Source organism: Apis mellifera, linkage group LG12 (genome assembly GCF_003254395.2).
Source record: "Apis mellifera strain DH4 linkage group LG12, Amel_HAv3.1, whole genome shotgun sequence".
NCBI lineage: Eukaryota > Metazoa > Arthropoda > Insecta > Hymenoptera > Apidae > Apis > Apis mellifera.
In genome coordinates, this window is record NC_037649.1 from 11374918 (window position 1) to 11399804 (window position 24887).

Below are 24887 nucleotides of genomic sequence, written 5' to 3' on the forward strand. Positions count from 1 at the left end.
TTTAATTGTTCAACATCAATGCTACTTCGTATGAATACAAATTTATGGATTCGTAACAATTATTGCAGCACATTTATGGAAAATGAATAAAATTTTATATATGTATTTTATATGATTTTAATTAAATTAGAACGATCAAGTTTTTAAAATGGATAATAAATTTATTTGGCATAATTAAAATCGATATTTTATATTACCTATTATTAACACAACGATTTGAAAACTAATTTCCAACCATGCATATTTTTATACATAACATATATAGTACATATAATAGTAGAATTTAACAATGTGACAATCTTTATGAGTAAAATTGTAACATTATATGACTCTATTACGGACAATGAAACATAAAAAAAAGAGGGGGAACTAGAAACAGTATAGTATCTAACCGACTGCAAAATTAAATGGTTTTAATCTTGATCATTATGCTTTATTATAAGCGACATACTTTTCTAGTTTTGCGGGTCACCTGTGGAATCCAGATCTTGTTTCCATTACATATACATACTTACACAATTGAACACGTGCAAGTGATCACGCGTTTATTAATCGCGATCGCGCGACTGCATTAAAATTGAAAAAAAAAAATTACAGTGAACGCGTGAAAAGAATGTAGCTAACGATGCGTTTTTGTTAGCAGAGATTTACGCATTACGAAACATTTTTATGATGTTGAACGTTTACAGACGAACTAGAAAGTATAAGCATTTGTGCTTGTGTAAACGTTAACTTACTACTGGATTAGTAAATTCAAGATGAACGATCCAATCTGTAAACACAACGTCTACAACTTTAGGAAATTGAAAATACAACGATTCTTCTTACTTTTCTATCATACATTGCTTATCATGCGATGATATATTCCTTTTTTTTATTTAAACATAATAATTTAAAAAATAATCGAAACGATGAAATTTTATGTTTACGCGAAACAAAAATTATATCATTATTTATATTAAATTATAATCATTATCATATTCAATCAATATATTCAAATTGAAGAAATTTTAAATTTTATATATTCAATATATATTATGTTATATGTGTATCAATAAAAAAATAAACTTTTTGATTCGTTCTCCCTTTAAAGCAACTACGAACTTGACGTATGCATGAGTACGCGCATAACGCGACCGATTCGAAAATAGATGTCTTATTTTCTACACGGCTCAGGAGAAAATAAACTCAATCTGTGGCAACTCCGTGCTATTCTTGATCTGGTACACCATTACGTGTCCTGTGTCGTGAATTAATCGACTTGGTCTTCGTGCCTGTTCCGAAACGAAATTATTAAACCTAATGTTAGTCAATTGACCGTTCAAATAACGATACATACTCGAATAGTTGTACATATTCATATAGAAAAAGATTTGATAGAGTATCATAGTCAGATCTTTAACTTTTGATTCCGAATTCTATCGAGACGGAACAATTTGAGTTCTTTCTACAGCACTTGACGGACTTTTTTTTTAACAAAGATTAAATTATACATTGTTCAAACAGTGATTATCATCCTAATGTGATTTTTAGAAATATAATTGCTACTGTGGCTGGATGCATGTCGATGAATATTCATCTATATTTGCATATTTTCGATGGCCATTGTCTATTACAATTATAAACTTCATTATTGATTAAAATTTTTATTATTTTCGAAATTTCGATCGATGAAATATGCCATTTATTTTCTGGACCCTTCGTATTAATTTTTATGTAATGCTCGAAGAACACGTAATTCGCATTACATAAAACCGAAGAACGTTGAATTAATAATGACGTGATAAAGTGAAATTGATGTGGTCACGGTTTTAGAACGGTGAAAAAAAAAAAAAAGAAAAAAAAGAAAAAGAAAAAAGGAAGAGAGAAAAAGAACGTTACACAAGGGTCGAGTGAGGGCACGTGAAAGCAATTACGTCACGGTGATTGCATCGTCGAGTGCATCGAGGTGCTTCCCCTCGATTATCGCCTGAAAATCACGTCTCGCAGAAATGTCCGTTCATTTGTCCTTGGCAAATTAGAACATTCGCCTGGCCGATACATAATTATAGACATTACGTCATGTTCCCTTCTTACCCTGAGTAGATTTCGATTCCCGTGAAGAAATCCTCATAGGTCCGCACGTTCCCAAGAAACAAACTCCGAACTGATTTCATACTTAAACCTGAGAATCCCACGAAGAATGTTTCTCTCCTTTTTATCGTGTAAATTTTATGTAAATTTTAAATAATATACAAGTACATTTTATTATCTTGTATTTAAATTTAATTCAATTTAATCTTCCAAATAAATCGAATCAACATATTTGAAAATACATAAAGAAATTATGCAAATAGTTTTAATATAAGAATTAATGAAAAACAATAACTCTGAAATTATATTTTCTATATACTCTACACTCCCATGATAAATTAAAAATCAATATATGCAACTATATAGTAGAATCAAATTTTCAATTCTTTAAAAATCAACTTAATAATATTTTTTTTATTTAATTAACATATAAAAGTTAAAAAAAAAGTTAAAAAAAATTTTTAGTATGAGCTATTATATTTTTCTATTAATTTAATCGAAATTAATAATTTTGAAAAGACAGCATATAGATGAGATATTATACAATCGAAGAATTATTTAAACAGATTCATGAAAAAATTAAATTTTTAAAATTGAAGCAACAAAATAATATTATATCTTTCGTAAAATCGATATATATAATGGATCAACCTTTAAGAAATGTCATTGCGCTTCGTACACGTAAAATAACAAGATCTCTATTCAACCGAATGCCCGGTCGGACACATTGCGTGCACGTGTCGGTAAGAGTAAACGCGTGGTTGAGCGCGTGACTCGACGGCCGAGGCGTGCCCTTCTCTCGATCACGTGGAATGCAACGCGGTGCCTTCTTACTGTCCTCGTCCTACTCACCAATCTCCAACTATCTATCTTCGTCCACGATCCACTGCCGTTGTTGCGAATGCACACGTTTCTCTCTAATTCACAAGTCACGCTAACCTGTTTTCTCTGTCCGAGTCAGCCGACACGTAGGTATGCCGATATGTATGTTCGTTGTGGCGTCTCTTTGCGTGCACCTTTCGGTTGCGAGAAAAAGAGAAGGCGGTAAGCAATCGAAAAAAAAAAAAAAGAGAAATATAAAATATTTTTGTTCTTTAAGACTTTTCTTTTATAAATATAACATAATATTTATAACATATCGAAATGCAGAATTTGTAATAAAATCGATTTATAAGTAAAAGTAAAATTATATTTTCATTTCGATAATATTTTTCATATTCGCGACTTTACTCAATGACTTTTATTCATAAATTATTTGCTGGAAGTAATATATTTTTCCTTTTTCTATGTAAAAATTGAAACATTGGATATTTATGTCTAAATTTAGATAAAATTCCATATCAAAGACACTATTAAAAAAAAAACACAAAGCTAATTATAACTGTTATCATAATATTAAAAATAGATTGTCAAAGAATGTTCACTTGAAATTAATAATAAATTCTCCTTATCGATACCTATATATATAAGGAAGTCGACAGTGAGTGACTATTTAAAGCAAACTCCAGAGACACGCACTTCCGGTCTAAATACGCGGCTCGAATGCAAAATCCGGTTTCTAATTACTTTGAGGTCATCTGTTATCTCCGATAGATCGTTATTTGTAGTTAATTTTCAAAAGATAACCTAATGATAAGAATCGATGAATAAATGACTATAAGAAGAACTTACTTTTTTTGCATATTCACTATTCATCAAATCATTAATCAAATATAAAAATATAACGTATGGTTAATGATAACATATTCAATTTGTATTTGTAAAATTACTCTATATATGTATATTTTGTATGTAAATTTCGAAAGTTTTTCAATCATTCAATGAAAATTTTTATTATATATACTAATTTCATAAACTGCCGTTACGTTCATCGTATAACATAATGGAATATTGTAATATGTCGCAATTGATTGCAACAAGATTGTGATATGTCTTTATATGGATCCCTGTACGTAATATAGGGTAATCCAAAGTAAATCGTTCTAAATTTGACAACATCCATGAAAATTTTGATAAACAAGAATAAAATGATAGCGTCTACTAGTAAATAATAATGAAATTTATCTTGTTTAGTAATACAAAAATTATGATGATCAAAATGACATCTGACAAAAACTATAATTTTATTATTAATTAGATTTTTTTATATATATATATCTTAAGCAGAAAAAATCAAAGCACAATATGGAATTTCATAATCTGTTACTTTTTGTTAAAGTTGATATTCCTAGATAATACGAAGTAAAATATTTAATAAATTCCATTTGTGTAAAATATTGTTTTCGAAGTTCAAATTGTATACGATATACAATTATATGTGTTATCAATATTCATATTTTACAATTCAAAAAATTAAATTCTTGTTTCATGAATAACCAGTATTTCATCTTTTACTAGCATATTTAGAACGGAATGAACGAGCATAAATTAAAAAAATTGATTTCAAATTTCATATAGATAAAATATTAATTTAAAAGAAATGAAAAAATAAATATATATATATATGTATATATGTATATACATATATACATATATACAGTATATGTATATATATGTATATATATATATGCATATATATACACTTTTTAAATATATTAATTCACTTATTCTGGTAATTATTTCTTTTTAAGAACATATTCTAAGAATAATACTTTACAACAAATATGTATATCCAGTGGATGCATGCCAATATTATTAACGTAATCTATTTTTTATCTTATATACTTTTTAGTTTCAGTATTATTTTTTGTTTAAATGTGCTATATCAATTTATATATAATGTATATGTATATGTAAAATATACGAATTCGATTTTTTTAAATATAGCCGAATCATTCGATTCAAAATAAGCAATGCATCGATTCGTAAAAAAACGCGTTTTTTTTTTAGTAATTCTTTCTTATTGCATTTATCTTGATTTTCATAACATATGGTCGTAGTTTTTAAAAAATGAATTGAACTGTGTTTAATTATAGCATTGTTATAAGATCAAAATTATTTTGATTTTTTTCTTTTTGGAATAATATAACTATCAAGTGCATTGACACAACTATATCTGAATATTGATACAATAATACCATCTACATAGATTGTACAACAGAAAATATTCTCCTATAAACCAAATGTTTTAATTTATTAATTCCAGTTTGCTTTTTTCGTTTATTATTGCATTTTATCATCGACCTTTGCCATCAACGAAATTATTTCTCAAGAAGGGCGCTGGATATTGCAGAATCATCGTTGATCTTAATGTTTACGGTTCTCGAGAGCTAATTATCTTTAAAACTTTTGAAAAATGTTATGAAATGATATTATACGACTATATATAATGATGTATTTGAAAGAAGAAAAGCGATTATTGAATCAAAATTAAAATACGCAATCGTTTTAAAAACCATAAATTATCGCTTTCCAATCTAATAAATCCCAACATCTCATTAATATGTTAAAATCTATAAAAACATATTACACTTTAATATAAATGTATATGGATAAAAAAATACTTAAAAAACATAATTATAAAAAGAATATTAAAATTGAAGACGACTTTGTAAGATAACTATTAAGAATACATAGTGGCTTTGTTTACGCCACCAAGCATGTAACTTCTGACTCTTATCGCTGTGAAACCGGTTTGACGTTGGATTTATTCGGTTTCAATATCTACTGCCGCTGGGGGAGTTCAAGAAGGCAATTAACAATACCATCGGATGTTGAGATTTTCTTAAATTGAAGAGTTGTTAATTTTAATCAATATTTCTTCCTTTCTTTTCCTCGTTCTTTTTCTATAATTTTTCTATCATTGTGTTTGAACATACAGTATTTATTTATCAATTTATTTTTATGTATCCAATATAGTCATTTATTATATTAACTTACTAAATACAAGTACTTTTTTTAGTTCCATTTTTTTTTTCCACGTGCGAATGATGACTGCACAATGAAGGTCCTCTTATTCTCTTATACAGACATTTAGCAAATTAGTTTATCACTGTTTTACATTGGATCAGAATTAATTTTAGTAGATGTTATGTGGAATATAATATATAATGTTGCATATTTAATTCGCGATGGACGTAAACCGTGCGATTGGTCGACTTTGATTAATCTTTTGGTTGTTATTTTTATCAATTATCAAATTAGTAATAGATAAATCATGTGTTATCATTAATCTTGCCGAAAATCGAGTAGTAGTTTTGTACATAATGTACAAGAGATGCATAAAATCGTATATTTTTTTTTTTTGTATTATGCACCATAAAATATTTCTGGTGCATATATGATAAACTTATATATCGCTTGTCTTAATTATAAATTGACAAGTACATAATTATTTTTATAAACAATTCTTCTTTTCTTTCATCATTCACTCGTAGTATTTTCCTCACTTGGAAATATACAGATAAATGGTTTGCACCCACGAATGATCGACACGGTATTTAGATTATTTTTTGTTTTTTTGAAATATTTAAAAATATGAAATAATTGATCGTTATTTTTAACGAGAATATAAAATTCTAAAACATATATAGTTACAACTTTGCAATTTCAATAATAAACAATTATTATATAATATTGATATAACGCGATGGGGAAATGGATATAAACTATTCGTTAGCCTAATAGCGATTGAAAAAAATATTAAAATCACCGAATAAAAACATTACATGTGTTATGATTGATTGAAAAAGATTGATTGTTGAAAACTTGTGTCGATTATAATTGTGGGAGCATGCGAATTCATGCTGCATGCGATAATTATATTTCATCGAAACGGTTATAGACAAATTAATTGTTTATCTCGATTATATTCAGTCCCGTTCGCCTCTTTCCTCGGCACGTTCTTCCGCTCTCGCTTTCATTCTAGTTATAAATGCTTGACCCTTACTCTTTCTAAAGTTCTCATATGGATCATTTAGATTAATACCGACGCCTTTATACTGATCATTTTTATCTCTAATTTCACCTCCCGATATTGGAGCTTCAATACCCTGTTCATTGGCACCAAGTCCCGCACCTCCCCAACCCATCTTTTTGAGCAACTGATGACCTTTGTTACTTTCGTCGAGGCTAATTTCTTGAGGAGCTTTACTGTAAGTTGATCCGCTAGAAAAATTAATTCTTTCAAAAATCGAACTTTTATACATATTATTTTCTATTAGTATTTTCTATTAATATTAATACTTACAGAAAACTGGGCGGAGTTGGACTTCTATCTTGCCTATCCATTCTCCTATCAGGACTTCGATCCTTGTTGCTATTTCTCCTTCTTCTGCTTCTGTTATTATGATTGCTGTTACGACTGTTACGTCTATGATTGGCAGCGGGAGATCTAGATCTACTTCTACCTCTAGATCTTGAGCGTGATCTACTTCGCGATTTACTTCGATATCGTTTCTTTGGTGGACTAGGACTTTTAGATCTTGGCCTTAGAATTGGTGATGGCGATTTTGATTTTTGTCTTATACCAGCTATTATATCTTCTTCTTTACGTTTACGTGCGGCATTCTTTGCTTTGTAATACTCGTATAAACCTAATTTTTCCCAACCGTCACTGTAATTATAATATAATATTATAATATAAAATTTAAAAATTTTAAATATTAGTCTATATTTGCATTATATCTTACCTGTCCCGTGGAGAGTCATGATTTGGTGGTGCATAAAATGCTTCGACAGCAGCTACTAGTCGTTCGCTTGGAGGGGCAGGAGGTGGTAGTCTAATAGCTTCTGGATCCAAAGGTTTATATTCAGCATCTTCCAATTTGATTAACGGCACCATCAAGCCAGCAGGAAGTTCGTAATAAGGCATACTAGGCATTAAATCTTCCACAGAGGGCTCGTGTATAACAGGTGGTGGACCAAATCCAGGTGGAGGTTTTGAAAAGTCTGGCAATGGAACATTTGAAAACGGTGGAGGTTCATTTCCAGGTGGTACACCCCATCCAGGTGGTGGTTGACTGAAATTTACATCTGTGCTTATTGGAGCTGGAGGACCGGAATGACTAGGTGGCATAGACATATTCTGTTGATTCTGTAAAACAAAACAAATTTTATACTATATGTTATATATACATATATGTAAAATATGTATAAGAGATAAAATGAACTTACCAATTGTGGTGGTGGTGGTGGAGGAGCTTTCAATTGTTGATCAATTGCAATTTTTTGTTGCTCGATATTTTGAATTTGTCTTAAAGCATGTGTAACAAATGCTTGATGTTGTGCTTGATAATTATCAAAAGTTTGTTTTGTTGATGTAGTAATTGGTGTAATAGCGCTGGCATGTTGTGCAACCAAATTAGCCTGATACTCAGACCAAGATGTACTTGGTTGTTTCAATTTATCTATAATTCCTTCATCAAAGTAATTATTTTTTGACTCCCACAAACTTAATAGTTTATTTAATTTATTAAGTTGTTCTTCTGATGCAGCTAGTGAAGTGTTACAGAACATGGGAACAACAACACTTTCCATCGCCTTGCGAAGATCCATAGATTTTTTTCTTGCACTAAAGAAGTTTAAAATTAAATACCGTGCACGACTAATTTCGTAAAAATTATCAAACTTTATAATTACAAATATTATTTATACTGAAATTGAAGTATTAAATCTTGCATTCAATCAGTAAAATATACTTTAATTTAAAAAATTCGATCTCTACAAATATTGCAAAATAAAAAATTTGTATTTACAAATAATAATTATACTTACCAATGATGTAAGACATCGTTGACCAAATAGATGATGTGAAGTTTATGACTAAAATTTGTTGCCTGAATCACTCTGAAAAAGATAAATAGAAATTAATATATATGTATATTTTTAATATTATATTATTAAAATCGAATATAATTTTTACTTTTTCAGCAAGTGATCCGCAACGACTTGATTACTTTGCGGAGTAACCGAATTTTGGAGTATCCAGGCTTTTCCTGCACTTATGCTATCCTTTGTGCAGCTATCAATAATAGGCTGTAATACTGCATCAAATGCAGTAAGATCTGTATTTGTGCTTTGTGCACTATTTTGTAAAGCTGTTTCTTGAGCTTGTCTCACAGCATCCTCAACCCTTCCTTGTTGTTGTGCCATCAATGCAGCATGTTGCGCAGCCAAATTTTGTTCTGATTGTCTAACTTGTTCCTGTAACGTGGTCTGCTGTGACTGAAGGTTTGCCAACTCATTTTGAAGCCATCCAGGAGGTCCTCCAATGTTAACCGGTTGATTCACACCACCAATAGATGGATTCACACCTCCCATAGCACCAGGAACTGGTCCAATTGGCGGTCCTGCATTTCCTGGCCCTCCAATTTGTCCTGGTACTCCAGGTATAACCGGACCACCTTGATTTCCCACTGGTCCAATTCCCACAACCGGGTTTAATCCATTGTTTTGAGTATTTAGGCCAGGTGCAAGATTGACGTTATTCAGTGGCTGCGCGACGGTAACGGCTGTTTGCTGCTGCTGCGAAACGTTTAAACGTGGGTCTGCATTTTGCATTGGATTTATTCCTTTTTGCTTTAAAACTGTAAACGAATGACGGTGAATTATTGTAAGATGTTTGATTCCTTCAATGGATATTGAAAAAGTATACAAATAGTCCAATTTCTGTTGAGTCTTATCTTCTACCAGTGCATAATAAAATTCTTGGCATTTATGAGAGAATTATATTGAAAATTCGGTAAGTCTTTTAGGAGCACTATAATCTTTCCCTGTATTATATTTATATATATATATATACATGTATTTTTTACTTTTTTTTTTACAGTACTAGGGTATTACAGGGTATTAGTGGGTTATACTTCCCACATAGATTGAAGCAATATATCAATAATGTAGTCCATATTAGATAAGCTCCAGTAAGAATCTTAAAACTACATCTTCTTAAAATCACCATTGCCAAGAAATAGAATATGTCTTTAGCTAAAGCATTCTGCTTAATAAATAGTAATCCCAAAATCTTGAAATCAAGTGCTCATATTCGATGAATAATAGTTTTGTATGTTCACTATGACGAATTCAGACCCTTTCACCCGTATCTCTTTTTCAAAGTCATTCCTTGTTCGTCGAATAAAGCATGGCCATTATGCTTCTCAATTGTTGTAGCTGTTAAGGGGCTGTATCCCACTTACTGGCTTGCTCTGTAGTCACTTTGTATTGATAGTAGTTGAAGTGCTCTCCACCGAACAGGAAACCAAATTTTGGGTTGTCCTTCTGCTTGTTTTTTGTCATCTGCTCGAACTCTGGTCCATTGCGAGCCACGAACTGAGCCAGTTTGTCTATGATGTTCCGTAACTCTGTATCTGGGTATTATACCAAAATGAAAAGAATTAGTATGATACCCTAACAACAATGAGTTACTTATACAATTATTACGATATAAAAGGCAATATTTAAATACAGTACTGAAATAGGATCTCTTATTTTTAAAGTATGCAGTCCTAAATCAGCCCATCGTAACCTGAAATATTGAATCTGTTTTGTAACTTATCACTTTGTAAATATATCTACGGAGATTCGCTTGAGGAGAATTTAACTCGTCGAGTGAATAGCTTTTTAATGGTAGCCTAATACGTTGCACAGGTTTACATAACCTACTATTTAGAATCTACATTTTGTCTTTTTTAAACATATCTCATTATTTCCATTGTGTGGAAACTCTCAAATCCTCAATTCTGACTAACTAAAATGCTAGAACGATAGATCATAGATATTACGGTTAATAAAAAAGATGGAACGTTATGCTCGCCCGGAGTGGGAATGTGCAAGACCGCGCTTGGCCAAATCGCCAAATCACAACATTCTTTCCTTACCTGCAGGTGCCTGGTCCATTATCGCGATTACTCTTTTACTTTCACACTGAATTCAATTACGTTTATATTTACTTTTGTTAATACTTTTCCGTACACGATCGTTGTACGGATCCGGAAAACATTATTTTTTTACACTGAATACGACAACGCTAGACGTCGCCATTAATTTCGGAGTATTCATGCTTCAAAAGATCACCGCCAGAGCCGCTGACAAACCAATTCAATCACATGCGGAAATTCCTCCATTTCGGCTCATTTTCATTTACACTATAGAATTTACTTTCTTGTTAATTTTTTATATATATCATATTCACGTTGATTCTCTGTGCAATAATTTTGAACGGTAAGTATTTATAAGCAAAATATATTTAAAATGGATCACCAAATTTCTATTTGCACATTAATTTTATAATCTTGTAGCTTAAACATATTTTTTGTTATTATGTTCATACAACATTAATCAATTTTTGTTATATTATTTTTATTTATTGTTTATTTATTAAATTTTAATTATTTTTTTTATACACTATGATTAAATAATTTTTTAATATCATCAATATTCTTGTTTTATTTATTAATTTTAATTTAATATTTAACCTTGTATCGCGTCTGTCATATATTAAAAATAATTTTTAATCTATATAATTTTTCATTCATTATTAGACAATATATAAAAATATTATTTATATTAATTTTTGTTTATGTTAGTTGAATAAATTTCTGGAATGCCTGTGGCAGAAGTAAAATCTAGTTGGGCTGATGAGGTTGAAGAAGAAGGAGGAGCATTACCTCCACCTTCAGAATCCTATGAAAATGGGTTTAAAATTCTTACTGAATATAAATATAATCAAGACAACAAAAAAGTCAAAGTTGTTCGTACATACAAGATAGAAAGACGTGTAGTTTCAAAAACTATAGCTGCTCGTAAAAATTGGGCCAAATTTGGAGATTCTGCAGATGATAGACCTGGACCTAATCCTGCTACTACAGTTGGCGGTGAAGATGTCTTTATGCAATTTATTTCCAGTAAAGAAGAAGAAAATAAGGTTGAAGAAGATACTCTTGAAAAGTTAAAGAATATGGGAGACAAAGGTGTAGTTAAATGTCGTAATTGCAATGGAGATCATTGGACATCCAAATGTCCTTATAAAGATACTGTTCTTGCTGGAGGTATTTTTTATCATTATGAATACTATTTGTAAAAAATTATTTAAAATTTATCCATTTTATACATGGAAAATGTGAATTAATTTGCAGGTAAAGTACCAGATGATAAGAAACCACTTGTTAATACTGGTGCTCCTGGAACAATGACAGAATTGAAACCTCAAGGTAGTAAATACATACCACCTGGTATGCGTGATGGAGGAAGCAAACGTGGAGATTCTATGCAAATGCAAAGACGTGACGATACTACCGCTATTCGTATTTCTAATTTGTCAGAAAGTACTACCGATGCAGATTTGGATGAATTGGTTAAGCCATTTGGATCTGTACTGAAGTTTTATCTTGCTAAAGACAAACAAACTAATCTTTGCAAAGGATTTGCATATGTACATTTCAAATATAGGATGGAAGCTGCAAAAGCTATTGCTACACTCAATGGTTATGGTTACGATCATCTTATTTTGAATGTAGATTGGTCAAAACCACAGCAGCAAAATAATTAAAAAATATTTTAAATATTCAATTCAATAATTCTTATTATCTGGATTTCACAACATGTAAAAATATAGAAAATACACAATTATTTAATCTCTACATCAGGAACAGTATATTACAATGTACACTATTTCAATTTTTGATGTATTATGTATTAAGAATGAATACAGTAAATATATTCATAAGAATTTTTATTGATAGTATTAATAAAATTTTTATTAAATTATATTTCATTGAATTAGAATAATTTTTTTGTTTCCTGATATCATAATTCATTGCCATTTTTATTAATTCAAGTTCTTGTATTCACTATTGTAAAAATGTAATTTCTATTCCTTAATATTCTTGTGATAAATAAATAATATAAAATTGTCATAAAATTTTTTATTTATTCATTAGATGATAATATTCATTCCAAATATCTTAGATTTTCCTTTTTGTTTCAAAAGCAATTGAAATTTTATTAAAATATGAAACATAGAGTCGATGATCCGATCTTAAATCACATCGTAATATCCAAGTTGCATGTAATATATATAAAAAGATACAAACCAATTTTTATAGAACTTATATAATAGCGCTATCTCTTAACAAAATGCTCAAACATATCGTAAATATTATCGATAGTAGAATACATTTTTTTTTAATGGTCCTTGATAAGAGGTGACATCTTTTCTCAAAATATTCAAATTTAAAGAAAAGAAATTTCAGCATTTTTCAAAGAGATGGCGGTATTAATCAAAGACCTTAGTAAAATTTACTTTATCATCAATAATGATATTCCATATGTTTTAATATATTTCGAAGAGATGGCGTTACTAATTAATTAGTAAAAAAAATAATTTATATCTTTTAATTTTTTTTTTTTAGATATATTTATATATCTCATACAATGAGTGTCTTACCCAATATTACTGATATAAAAAACTTATTTAAAAATTTACTCAATTTTTAAAAGTTTATTATCTTGTTTATTAACATTAATAAAATTCTCATGCAAATTTAAAAAAAATATAAGAATGCTGAAACATTAAGAACTGATTTTATCTCTCAAAGATGTTTCTCATCAAAAAAGAGAATACTTTATTTATAATTCATTATACGTAAACTTTTATCAAAATCAAAATTGTCAAGATTATTATATCTCAATTTTCAAAATCATCATATTCATTGTGATTTTGAAATGAAATATAATCATTTTTATTATCATTTCTATTTCTGATATCTATGTTATATAAAAAAGCCAATGATTCATCATATCAAAAATTCTTTCAAGTTAAAAATTTTATATTTTTTCTGATTGATTCCACAATATCTTATACTAATTTATTAATGATAAATTTTGGTTGAAATCTAAATCGTCATAATCTAATGAAAATATAAATGATGCAAGGAAATCACCATATTCTAATTGTCTTATATAATCTTAGTTTTATCCATTATGTTATATTACAAGTAAAACCTAAAAATCAGAATACAATGTTTTCAAATTAATTACTTAAATTAATTACTTTTTCTTTTTATATTTTTAAATTAATTTACTATAAATTAAAAATTAGACGTACCTTCAAAAATATATTGTAAGGATCCAGAATATTTTTCAATTTTTGCATACGTATGTTTATGATTTCAGCAATTATATATGACATAATTTTTATTGCATTGATTCTCAATAATAAATGGACGAACGAATGAATGAATTTTTGCTAAATTTGTGTGAGATTTATTTATAATCAAAAATTAATTTTAATCGTATATTCATAACCTAATCAAAAAAATATTATAGCACGTATTGATATATTTTTACTTACACGTATAGCATGTACAATAGCATCCATTTCCAATCACATTTATTTCTTCGAGAATATGTTTTGTTCATTATTCCTATTCCCATTACATATAATTTCCAGATTATAATTAACGTATATATATTCTACTCGTTTCGGATTGAAAAAAATTAACAGAATATATTTCGCCTATAAGATATACAAGATTCGAAAAATGTCAGAGATCAACGCCATCTCGCGTTTGGATCATCGCAGCTTCTTTTTATTAGCATAGCAGAATATGTAAGAAGGTATTCACAGATAAGGAGAACATTATTGTGTGAAAAGGATAGAAAACCATCTCCATCGTCAATTCTAGAATACGAAAAATTCGTCAATAATTCATTTTCTATTTAAAATTTAGGCAATTTTAAACTCTTATCTTGAAGCTAGAACTTCAAACAAATTTCTCGTACCAATTTTAATGAAAAATTCATTTTTATTAATTATTTATTAACGATTAACGCGTAATGTTTTAATCTATCGAGAACGCCATATTAAAAATTTATAATTTGATATTTTTAAATTCGCATCTTTAAATTAGAACTTCAGATAAATTTCTCGTATGAATTACAATATAAAATTTATTTTCATTAATTATTTATCAATGATTATTATGAAAAATTCATCAGTTATGAATATTCATTTCGTAGCAAAGTAATGAACAATTTTTTTAATTTATTATTCATTTACAAACAATAGGAAAATTATAAATAAAATTTATACATGAAAATAGAAGAGGAAGCAATGTTTCAAATGCATATAATAATGTTTACAAAAAAGAAATTCCATATCAATGAAAGATCAATAAAAAATTACGTATTAATGATACGTTAGCTCGATATAACACATTAATTCTTAATAAATAATTAATAGAAATGAATTTTTCATTAAAATTGATACAAGAAATTAGCTCGAAGTTCTAGTTATAAGATGCAAGTTTGAAAGTATCAAATTTTTAAGCGAAAAACGAGTAATTAATGAATTTTCCATATAGCATTTTCGACGTAGAAGAAAGTACGATGCATTAATTATTAATAAATAATTAATTAAGAAGAATTTTACATTAAAATTGATACGAGAAATCAGTCCGAAGTCCTAGCTATAATTTGCAAGCTTAAATGTGCAGAAATTTTGCATAGAAAACGAGTAATTAGTGAATTTTTCACGTACGATCCTCGAGGTGGGGGAAATGCTCTCTGTCCTTCTCGCACAATGTTACTTTCCTTGTCTATGACGTCACAAGGATTCGAATACCTCCTTGCGTATTCTGCTATGCTAATAACAAGTCGGAGCTTCGGTGATCCAAACGCGAGATGGCGCTGATCCGAAAAAATTTTTCGAATACCTAACTTATCGGCAAAATATATTTTGTTTATGATTTAGATGATTAAAAGAAGGAATGCGATAATAATTTAAAATACATGTTTAAGAAATATCGCGTAACGTAAGAATCTATTTTCGACAGAGATGTTTGAAAAATTAAGGAAAGGGAATATTTTTTAGAGAAAAAGGAAGGATTATTCCAAGTGTTAAAGAATATGGTAATCTTAGAAAACGGGAAAAACAAAATAGGATCTTTAATCATTCCGTCAAAGACGAGCAGGTATATTTATTAAATTTATAGCATCGGCCGATGGCAAAGTAAGCAAGTTTCACTCACGCTTCTCGTTATCTATCCGAGATACATACGAGATGTTTGTAGCATTATCCACTCGAGGCGTCGCGGGAAAAAGTATAATACGAAAATAAATACACCGAGCCGCTCGTCTCGGTTTCTTTTTCCTCGTCTGGGAGGAGAGAAGTTTATCATTTTGATGGGTGGCTCGTTGAGGAATCTAAGTTAACCGATGCGGGAAAGGGAAAGCTCGGGGACTTTTGCGGCATTGTGGTTCGCACGTGATTCCACCGAAAATAGTTTTTCGTCTTTGGAATCTTAACGGATCGACGCCTTTCCAGATTTCCGTGTTCCCTTTCTATTTTTAAAAAGAAAAGTCAAATTTTTGCAACTCGTCGCAATCGATATAAACGAAAGTTCCACTTTTCCCAATCTCGATTTGAAAAATTTTGTCTCGATCCTGTCGATTCGCTCTTTCAAAAAATTTGAAATTTTTACGATCGACGCAATACGAATACGATTTTCCATATCGTTTCCATATATTCGCGCATCGTCGATTCTACGAACGGATGACAATCGATACGGAATCGATTGCGTCTAATCAGAATTAATAACGGCGCGAGGGAAATACCGGACGGATCGAAGCAGAACGAAACGAAATTTCATGCGTGGTGAAATTGAAGAGAAAAACTCGAGATGGAAGGTATTAAAACGCGGATGCACGAGATAGGCGGTGCATTACGTGTACGCAATTCTTGCGCATCTTGGGATACCGTTACAAAGAAAAACATCGATTTAATCGGAATATTTGCCCCTGCGTCTGTCATAAAGGAGCTATGCATTCTTTCGATTATTTTGCGTCGCAGCATTTTTCTCCTCCCCGTGCTTTTTCTCCCCGCGTTTTCGAAATTCTTCTCCGTCTTCCAAGCATTTTCTCATTGACACTTCCTTTAAAGAACGGCCGTATCATTTAGGGACGACGATTGGCATTCGCAAATTCGTGAACAGGTTTAAAAATAAGACGTAGCCCTGAAAATGTTGCGCGTTATTGGCGTTTCTGCTCATTAAGATAATTGAGCGTGGGTTTCAAGGCTTTGCCGCGATAACTCATTCAGAGGCGTCGCCGCGGCGTCGTCCCGTTCCCTTCCAAAAAGTAAAAAGCGAAGGGAGCCAATTTACGAGCTCCACGATCCGATCAAACCATCAATCGATCGCGTTGCCATTCTTTCTCAAATCCGCGCAACGACTTATTCATACATCGGACATTTGCCATCCAAACACCAGAGCGATTAATAAAAAGAAAGAGGAGAGAATCGAATCGTTGTTCGCTTCGTCGAAATTTGCTTATTATTAATACACGTTCCCGGAACGAGGAGGAGAAGAAGAAGAAGGAGGAGGAGGAGATCTCCCCTGTTCACCGAATCGGTGCGTTCTCTCCCGGTTCCGTTAGCGGACGTTGGGAAGAAAAATTGCGGCGAATGTCGTGGAACCGGGCGGGACCGTAAAACAAACGTTTCGACGGGCGCGCTTTTCTCTCCTCTTCTAATTTTATCTCGCTGTCTCCACCGTGTGTGTATTTTCGTAACACGTGTCACCTACGTATAGACACCTTATGTCCGTGGTTAACGAACGCGTCTATCCTTCCAACGTACGCGCTCGTCACTCCCTTTCCTTACCCCAAACCGGGATCGCAAACCGTTTCCGCAACGCGTATCGACGACGACACGCACGATCACCACCTGCCTATAAACGAAACTAGTTTTATCGGATGGATCCGTCCAGCGGATGGAAAAAAGGGAAAAAGAAGGAAAACGCGGCACGCGGGAATCGGGCCAAGGTTCTCATACGCGTCGATCGATCGGCGCATTCCGCTTTAAACGGTCCACCCGTTTTCTCTCGCGCCGCTAATCGTCGCCGCTTCGATTTTCTCCGATGACGTTGCGACCAGTCGTGTTTTTCCCTCCGATAATCAACTCCGGGTAATCCACGCGCCTTCTTTCCACGAGAAATAACGAAAATAAACGACAATCTATCCATCTATCGGCAATGTAATACCAACTTGTTGTAACTCTCTCTTCAGGAATCGTCTATCGTTATTTCTCGATTTTTATCGAGCAAACCTCGAGATACATCCTCGATTACGTCCGCTCGATGGATCGTTGCCGTATTTCGCTTCGGCCGGCGATAAAATTCGGTCCGTTTCGACGCGAAAATATACGAACGAATTCTCAGGATGCCGCGTGCGATCGTCCACCTACCCGAGCCCACCTACCTCACCTATTTTACGACCTATAAACTTTTTTCCCCTCTATTGTGTCCAGGACTCGTACCGCGAGTCGCTTTTTCGCGACCAACCTTTTCTGCTTCGTAGCAGAAAACCGTATGTCTAGGTTTCGAAGCGACTCCTCTCGTTCCGCGGCGGGAAAAAGCCGGGTTCCTCGAGGAGCAAACTCGAAGGGAAAGAAAGAAAACTCGTTTTTTTCGTTGAAAACGCGCGTCGATCCTTTCCAACATTTTATCAACGAGCGAATTTTAGAGTTGCATCGAATTGGCGAAAGGAGAATTATTAGGAAAAGTTGGAGAAAAGCGGTAAAAAGTGGACGATCCTCCGTCTCCTGTTGCCATTTCGAAGCGTTTATCCGTTCGGTCGGATACGTCGGTCCCGATCGAGAAAAACGTAAGGATCGATCGCGAGGAAGAAAGGAAGGCAGATTAACGGTTTATCGAGCAACGATCTCGGAGGCAAGGAGGTATCGAGCGTGGGAGGGGGTCGAGTTGGGCGTAGGGAACGAAGCGGACGAGGGCGCGAGTTGCATTTCAATGGGCCGAGCGCGTACGTAAAAGTGTTTGGTGGATTCCAACGGGGTAAAAACCCTGGGCGATCACCGCTCGGGACCGGGCCTCACAAAGGAACCGCCATTTCGTGCGGATACCGGCCATCGTGGTTCCGCGCGCGCACCGCACCCCGCGGAATGCCCCGACACGCCGATTTTTCATTCCTACCATCTAGAACGTGTACCCCGTCCCTTTCCGCGTCCAAACTCGAGTAAACGGATATTCCTTCAATAACCCCTTCCAAATCTTCTCCTTTGCGTCACATTCTCGCTGTAAATAACAATCGAATTAATACCAATATAATCTCGCTCGAATCGAAATCATCCTCTTACCGTCGCTCATCGATGAATAATTTTCGGATTTCCACCCACGTGAGAAACGCCCCGTGAAAATTCGACCGATTATTGTACGCGAGAAAAGAAAGCAAGGACAAGAACGGAGGGGGACGAATAATATTAAATCGTCAACGTGGAAGAAGACTAATTCGGGAGGAATCGACGCCGCAAACGGCGAACGGGTATCCCGCCGCGTGCTTCTCGTCCGTTTAAAGTTTCGGCATTAGGAGAGGTGGAATGCGTGTAACTGCTACCCTTTAACTTCCCATTCCTCCTCGTCCTCGTCCTCGACGAGCCGGCGGCGGCGGCGATGCTTCGTAAACTTGGCCCACGAACCATGTGGTCAACGCGCGTTAAACGTTCCAACACTGCTTATATCTCCGATGCGTTTTTACGTCGCTCGCCGACCATTTCCACTCCATCCATCGTCCGTCCATATTTTCTTCGAAATGCAAACGTCTCGTACGTTCGCGCTCTCTTTCTTCGCGCCCACTCGTTCAGAACGTTCGTTTCGAACGAATTTCACCTCGTGCACGGGGACGGACGGAGAGGACGAGGAATTTCCTCTCGTTCGACGTCGCGAGGAGGATAACAGGTAGGAAACGCACACCGTTTCGTCGGAGGAAACGGCGCGAAAGAGATCGGGATCGAGAGAGGAAATAAATAACGTCTCGCCATCTCGGTATTTGCAAGTTGCAACGAGGGTGAGGACAACGTCGACAACGAGACACCTTGCAACGCTTTGATTCGTTGGCAGTCAGCTGGCGGAGGGCCCGTTCCACCGTCCGTCCGTCCCCGTCGATCATCCCCGACAGACACGACAACTTCTCCACGATAATCTATGCGCCTGTTCCTCCGTTACCGTTACCGAAAACCCGCGCACCTGTGCTCCCGTCTCTCGTTAAGGAGAGAATATCCAATCCCTCCGTTACGATTACGAAGCGTCCCCACAGGTGGGAAGGAAGCCGATACAGTTTTTCCCGAGACTTTAAGGCCCGTGACTTACGGCGGATACGACGCTAAATCTTAGTCTCGAGGATACGCGCAGAAACGCGTATCCGTAGGAGCGCGAGCGAGAAATGCTCGGGGATCCGGTCCGGATGGCAGGCGCGTTCGGGATCCGGTGGCAAAAGCAAGAATTATCGCTTACTCCGGGCCGGGAGCGGGGATCCGATCGACTAGTAAGAAGGTAAGCGGTATCTCTCTCTCTCTCTCGCGAATCGCTCGTGAAATCGATATGGCGACGGCCATCAATCGAGGTAATTGACAAGGTAATTGGCCTGGTTTCATACCTCGGCGTAGCAGCGCGCGCGATACGCGGAAAAACCGGCGACGTCGAAACGAAATAACGCATATAGGGAAAGTTGTAGCGCGAGTTCGGGACGCGTCCTCCTCGCGCGGTCCTTCCTTCTTTCCTTTCTCACCTTCTTACATTTCTCTCCTATTTCTCTCTCTCTCTCTTTCTCCTTTTCCACCTAGCGTACGACTCCTCCTTTCGTCGAATCTATAATTTCGTTTATTTGAGAGGGGAAAAAAAAAAAAAAAAGAAAAGAAGAAAAAGAGCGATTACGATTTCGGTGCCTTTCTCTTTCTTTTCTTCCTCCTCCTCCTCCTCCTCCCTATCCCGGAAACGCGTTTTAATATCCGCTTATGACGGCTATGTTTCACGGTCTGAGACACCCACTCGGCCCCATTCCGCCCCATCAACCCCCATAGTGCGTTTAATTTACGTGTTTTCGCGAGTTATTCGTCCCCTCCACCTTTGGCCAACCCTCGTCGAAGGGGGTCGGTCGCCATGGAGACGCGGAGCGTTCCGACGCCCAATCGTGGGGCGCCTACGACGTCGGCGTCAGCCCTGCGAACCCGTGCGAAACGCGATAATAATTGATGGTGAGCGAAGAGAAAGGGGGTGGTGGGAAGCGCGCCCAACGGAGTTGGCGGTTTTCCTTCCTTTCTTCGCTCGCGCGACGGGGGCGAGCTGAATCGGCACCCTCCAGATTTCCGTTATTAAGCCGACTGCCCTCCAACTTGGATTTCATTTAGTCGGCTAAACTCTCCAGTTTTCCACCACTTTTCCACCACCGCCGATTATATTTCGTTTATTCCGTCGTTCGTCTCTCTCTCTCTCTCTCCCTGTCTCCTTCTTTCCCTTTCTTCTTTCTTTCGCGTACGCCAGTAGTGATAAATACCGTCCACTCGCATTCGCGTTCGTACGTTTCGCGCACGCTTCGAATTGGCAACGAGTCAAGAAACACGGTACGCATTTGCACGTAGTTCGTCTCGTTTACCATAGCATAGCATATGTATATACGATACATGCACCAACTTACACCGGTAAAACGACTCGACCGACACTCGCGGAAACGGATCGATCGCATCGATTCGAAAAATCCATTCTTTCAAAGATAAACTTCTTTGTTCGAGATGTCTTTACGAAATGAACGCACTTTTCTTCGAACGCGCCTTCTGCATTTCACGGTTCGAGAAATTGCTCCGTTGCTCGATTTAACCCTGACATCTCTCTCTCTCTTTCTCTCTCTCGACTCTCGGGCCGAGAAGTTGGTCGAGACGAGGAGGAGAATCGCGCAAATGGAGGACGGAAAGGGAAGGCTCCCGTGGACCGCATACCTCGCTCGGCTAAAGTAGTGCAAACAGAAGCTCGAGTATCAGCACGCGCGGCACGTTGCTCGCGCGTTGAATGCAGCCGAGGGAACTGGAACATCGGGCTGCCAACTCCCGATCCGGACTCTCCGTGCAACACGTACGCGCGCTGATATACAGAAACGAAACTGATCGCGAGGACGCTCGTAACGAGCCATGTCGACCCAGGCCTAGGGAGAAAGAGACGCATCCTCCCCTGGACCGCGAGCCGCCCGGGCTATGCAACGCTCAAATTCCGCCGACTCGTGGTGGTGTCACTCGCCGAATTCCATCCGGCCTACGAACACGACCGCCCGATTTTCTCTCGCCCCTCTCTCTCTCTCTCTTTCCTCCTCCCTCTCTTCTCTTTCTCCTCTCCTTTTTCCCCTTCCCTTTCTTTCTTCCCTTTTTCGATCGCGGATACCAAGAGCCGCTGATCGATACGCCGATCGAGGATAAAACGATCCTTTCGTCATTCCGCTGCTCTTCTATTCTCGGTGGCGCATCATCTACGCGGCGATTTGTTTACAGGATTCTTCGAACCGCGTTTCGATCGGTTTTTTTTTTCGATCGCGATCGATAGATTGGCAAAGTTGCGCACGATAGACGGACGTGCAGCTAATTAGGAAGAGAGAGAGAAAAGGGAGAAATTCGTTCGATTTCGATTCTCAAGCATTCCCTTATCGATGATCTTATTCGCAGGTTGGACGGGACGAGGCGACGAGCGGGCATCGATTCCGTGCGAAATAACACCCGATTCTATCGGGCTTAATCGGTAACTGATCGCATGCAAATCCACGGCTGTTTCTCGCGCGCGAAACCCTCTTGGGTCGACATCGAGGGGAAGGATGAAGAAGAAGAAGAAGAAGAAGAAGAAGAGAGGAGGAAAAAAAAAAAAAGAAGAATCGTTCCCTCGGCTCTCGACCGAAGCGAGAGTGGTGATCAGCTGCGTGAGATAAAATCTTTACTTCTTTCCTGCTGTCCCTGCGCCGGCCCACGATCTCAATACAGGCTCGCTCGTTCTTTCGACCGGGCCGACAGGCCGGCCGGTCACGATCACAAACGAAACCCACCTTGTAATTGTCTCGTAAATTCCGAGTATCGGTTTAATAGAATATGATAAAAACGGCGACGAACCGACCAATTCGAGAAATTCGTTTCTTATTCCCCCGAAACCAAGATTTTTCTTCTCAAAACGTGATCGATCGAATCATCGAATGCCGTGATAACGAGCGACGTATAAACGATTCACCGATGTTGTTTCACGTTGGACGATTTTTGTTTCTTTCTTTTTTTTTTTTCTTCTTTTTCCTCCTCTTCAAGCATCGAATTCTTATTTATCGAATTAAACGGCGAGGAAAGTTCGTTTCGTACGAACTGGATCCAGTTCGTACATCGCGATGCCGTTTCATCGGACTATCTCAACTATTCCGATTCTCAACCTTTCGATCGTAAGAATACTTCTAACTCGCCTATATCGTTCCCTTTTATCTTTCACCGCGGACCAACTATTCTCTAATTCGTTCGACCACGGAACGGATACTACGGTCGAACGTTTCTGCAAAATTATTCGCATAATTGGGATAATAAAACTTATTTTCTCCCCTATCTTTTTCCCCGCTCGTCGAAACGCGACGATAAATCTCGAGAACCGCGATTAACGCCGCTAGGTGATCGATAAGGATAGATAAGAGACAAGAGAAGGAGAAGTCGGCTCTTCTAAACGACGGGACGACGACGTTTCGCTTCCTTTCGCCAGCCTCGAAATGATAAATCAACGTCGCGCACGGGCGAAGGGTCTTTCCCGAGATAACGCGACATTGAAGCTTTGCACGCGGATGGACATACGGTATTCGTAACATTGTATGCATATTAGACAGCTGGCCAATGGACGCTGGCGCGAGGGTAACGTGACTTTCATAGCGGCCGACATCGCGCCACTTTTGCGCGAAAAGTCAGCCAAGTCTCGCAAGGATTCTCGCGTTGTGACATCTGGACATCGCGCGACCGTCTTTTATCCTTTTCCTCTTTCTTTCTTTCTTTCTTCTACGCCTTTTCTCTTCGACTAAACGTCGAATACGAGTAATCTTTAACCGAAGGAAATATACGTGTGTATGAGAAAAAAAAATAAATAAATAAATGAAAAGAGTCTCCTCTCCTTCCCCTCCTAAGTCGGATCGCCGATGGATCGTGCGACGCGAAGGAATGCTCGAATCATGCTCCCTAATTCACCGATGATTCCAGCTTTGCCCGTTATAGAGGAGACCATCTATCCCGCGACACACGAGACATCCCGCGGAGCAGGTAGCTCCGGGGAGAGTTTCTGTCAGCGTGGCGCGTTATCTACCCGTTTATCTACCTAGAGAGCCTATAGCACTCCCTATAGGATCCCTGCGTGTATACGTACACGCCCTCGCCGTTTCCTTATGTAACCGCACAACAGGTACACGCATCCCAACTTCGTCTCTTTATTTCCCTGCTCATAAATTCATCTCGTGGAAGATCGGTTGGCCGACTTGCGTGGGGTCCGCGCCAAGACGAAGGTCACCGCCGATTTCTTTGGCCAAAAAACGAGCAAATCGTCGGGAAATCGTTCGATCGTTTTTCACATTCGTTCATTCACGGAGAGATCGAAAAACAAGCGCATATTCTTCGACATTCGACGAATATCGAAGAAGGATTATTGGAAGAAGAGAAATTGGGTTGGAATGATGTTCGTCGAGAAGATTTGCGAATCGATTGAACGGGATTATTAAGCAACGTCTATAAATCGGAGAAAAAATTTCGTAATAGTAGAAAGTGTGTAGCGTTTCGTCGCCGATATTTCCTACTCGAATTTACTTTATTCGTTTTTAAAATTAATACAACGGTGTAATAAAAATTATAAATTTATAAATTTCACGCTCCCTTAAAAGATATATACATGCGTACGATTATTAAAGATTCGAGCAGTGAATGGTATAAAAAAATACGATACTTGTATATACTTGTGTATACTTGGAGTTTACGATATCGATTCCGCTCACAAGACATCGGAATTCGGTCCTCGTGATTGATGTTGCAATAACAAACGCGACAAGCTCGC

The 24887-nt window shown here is 36.1% G+C and overlaps 2 protein-coding genes across 4 annotated transcripts; one reads left to right on the forward strand and one right to left on the reverse strand.

Moving 5' to 3' along the window:
• Positions 1 to 5109: 5109 nt before the first annotated feature.
• On the reverse strand, positions 5110 to 11058 carry LOC410383 (calcium homeostasis endoplasmic reticulum protein). Of its 3 annotated transcripts, none has more exons than XM_006566848.3 (8): positions 10887 to 11058; positions 10206 to 10376; positions 8936 to 9537; positions 8788 to 8859; positions 8188 to 8584; positions 7704 to 8107; positions 7262 to 7627; positions 5110 to 7179 (listed from the first exon to the last, which is right to left on the reverse strand). In XM_006566848.3, exons 3-8 carry the CDS (start codon positions 9331 to 9333, stop codon positions 6885 to 6887), a joined length of 1932 nt encoding a protein of 643 aa, XP_006566911.1. In that variant the 5' UTR covers positions 9334 to 9537; positions 10206 to 10376; positions 10887 to 11058; the 3' UTR covers positions 5110 to 6884. The 3 variants fall into 3 exon arrangements, with proteins under 3 accessions (XP_006566911.1, XP_393863.3, XP_016771064.1); XM_393863.6 differs by having other exon boundaries at positions 8936 to 9599; positions 10887 to 11056; XM_016915575.2 differs by lacking the exon at positions 10887 to 11058 and adding an exon at positions 10791 to 10811 and having other exon boundaries at positions 8936 to 9599.
• A 35-nt stretch (positions 11059 to 11093) lies between these two features.
• LOC408386 (eukaryotic translation initiation factor 3 subunit G) lies at positions 11094 to 12742 on the forward strand. Its single transcript, XM_391934.7, has 3 exons — positions 11094 to 11229; positions 11595 to 12056; positions 12144 to 12742. Exons 2-3 carry the CDS (start codon positions 11612 to 11614, stop codon positions 12554 to 12556), a joined length of 858 nt encoding a protein of 285 aa, XP_391934.3. The 5' UTR covers positions 11094 to 11229; positions 11595 to 11611; the 3' UTR covers positions 12557 to 12742.
• Positions 12743 to 24887: the final 12145 nt, after the last annotated feature.

What these genes read in the sequence shown, in the direction of transcription:
- LOC410383 (XM_393863.6), bottom strand. An exon ending in AGTGACTACAGAGCAAGCCA is followed by an intron (nt 9,600 to 10,205) that starts GTAAGTGGGATA and finishes ATTCGTTTACAG; the next exon opens with TTTTAAAGCAAAAAGGAATA. An exon ending in CCAACTCCGCCCAGTTTTCT is followed by an intron (nt 7,180 to 7,261) that starts GTAAGTATTAAT and finishes TAATTTTTCTAG; the next exon opens with CGGATCAACTTACAGTAAAG.
- LOC408386 (XM_391934.7), top strand. Translation starts at nt 11,612, where the DNA reads ATGCCTGTGGCAGAAGTAAAATCTAGTTGGGCTGATGAGGTTGAAGAA. An exon ending in AGATACTGTTCTTGCTGGAG is followed by an intron (nt 12,057 to 12,143) that starts GTATTTTTTATC and finishes ATTAATTTGCAG; the next exon opens with GTAAAGTACCAGATGATAAG.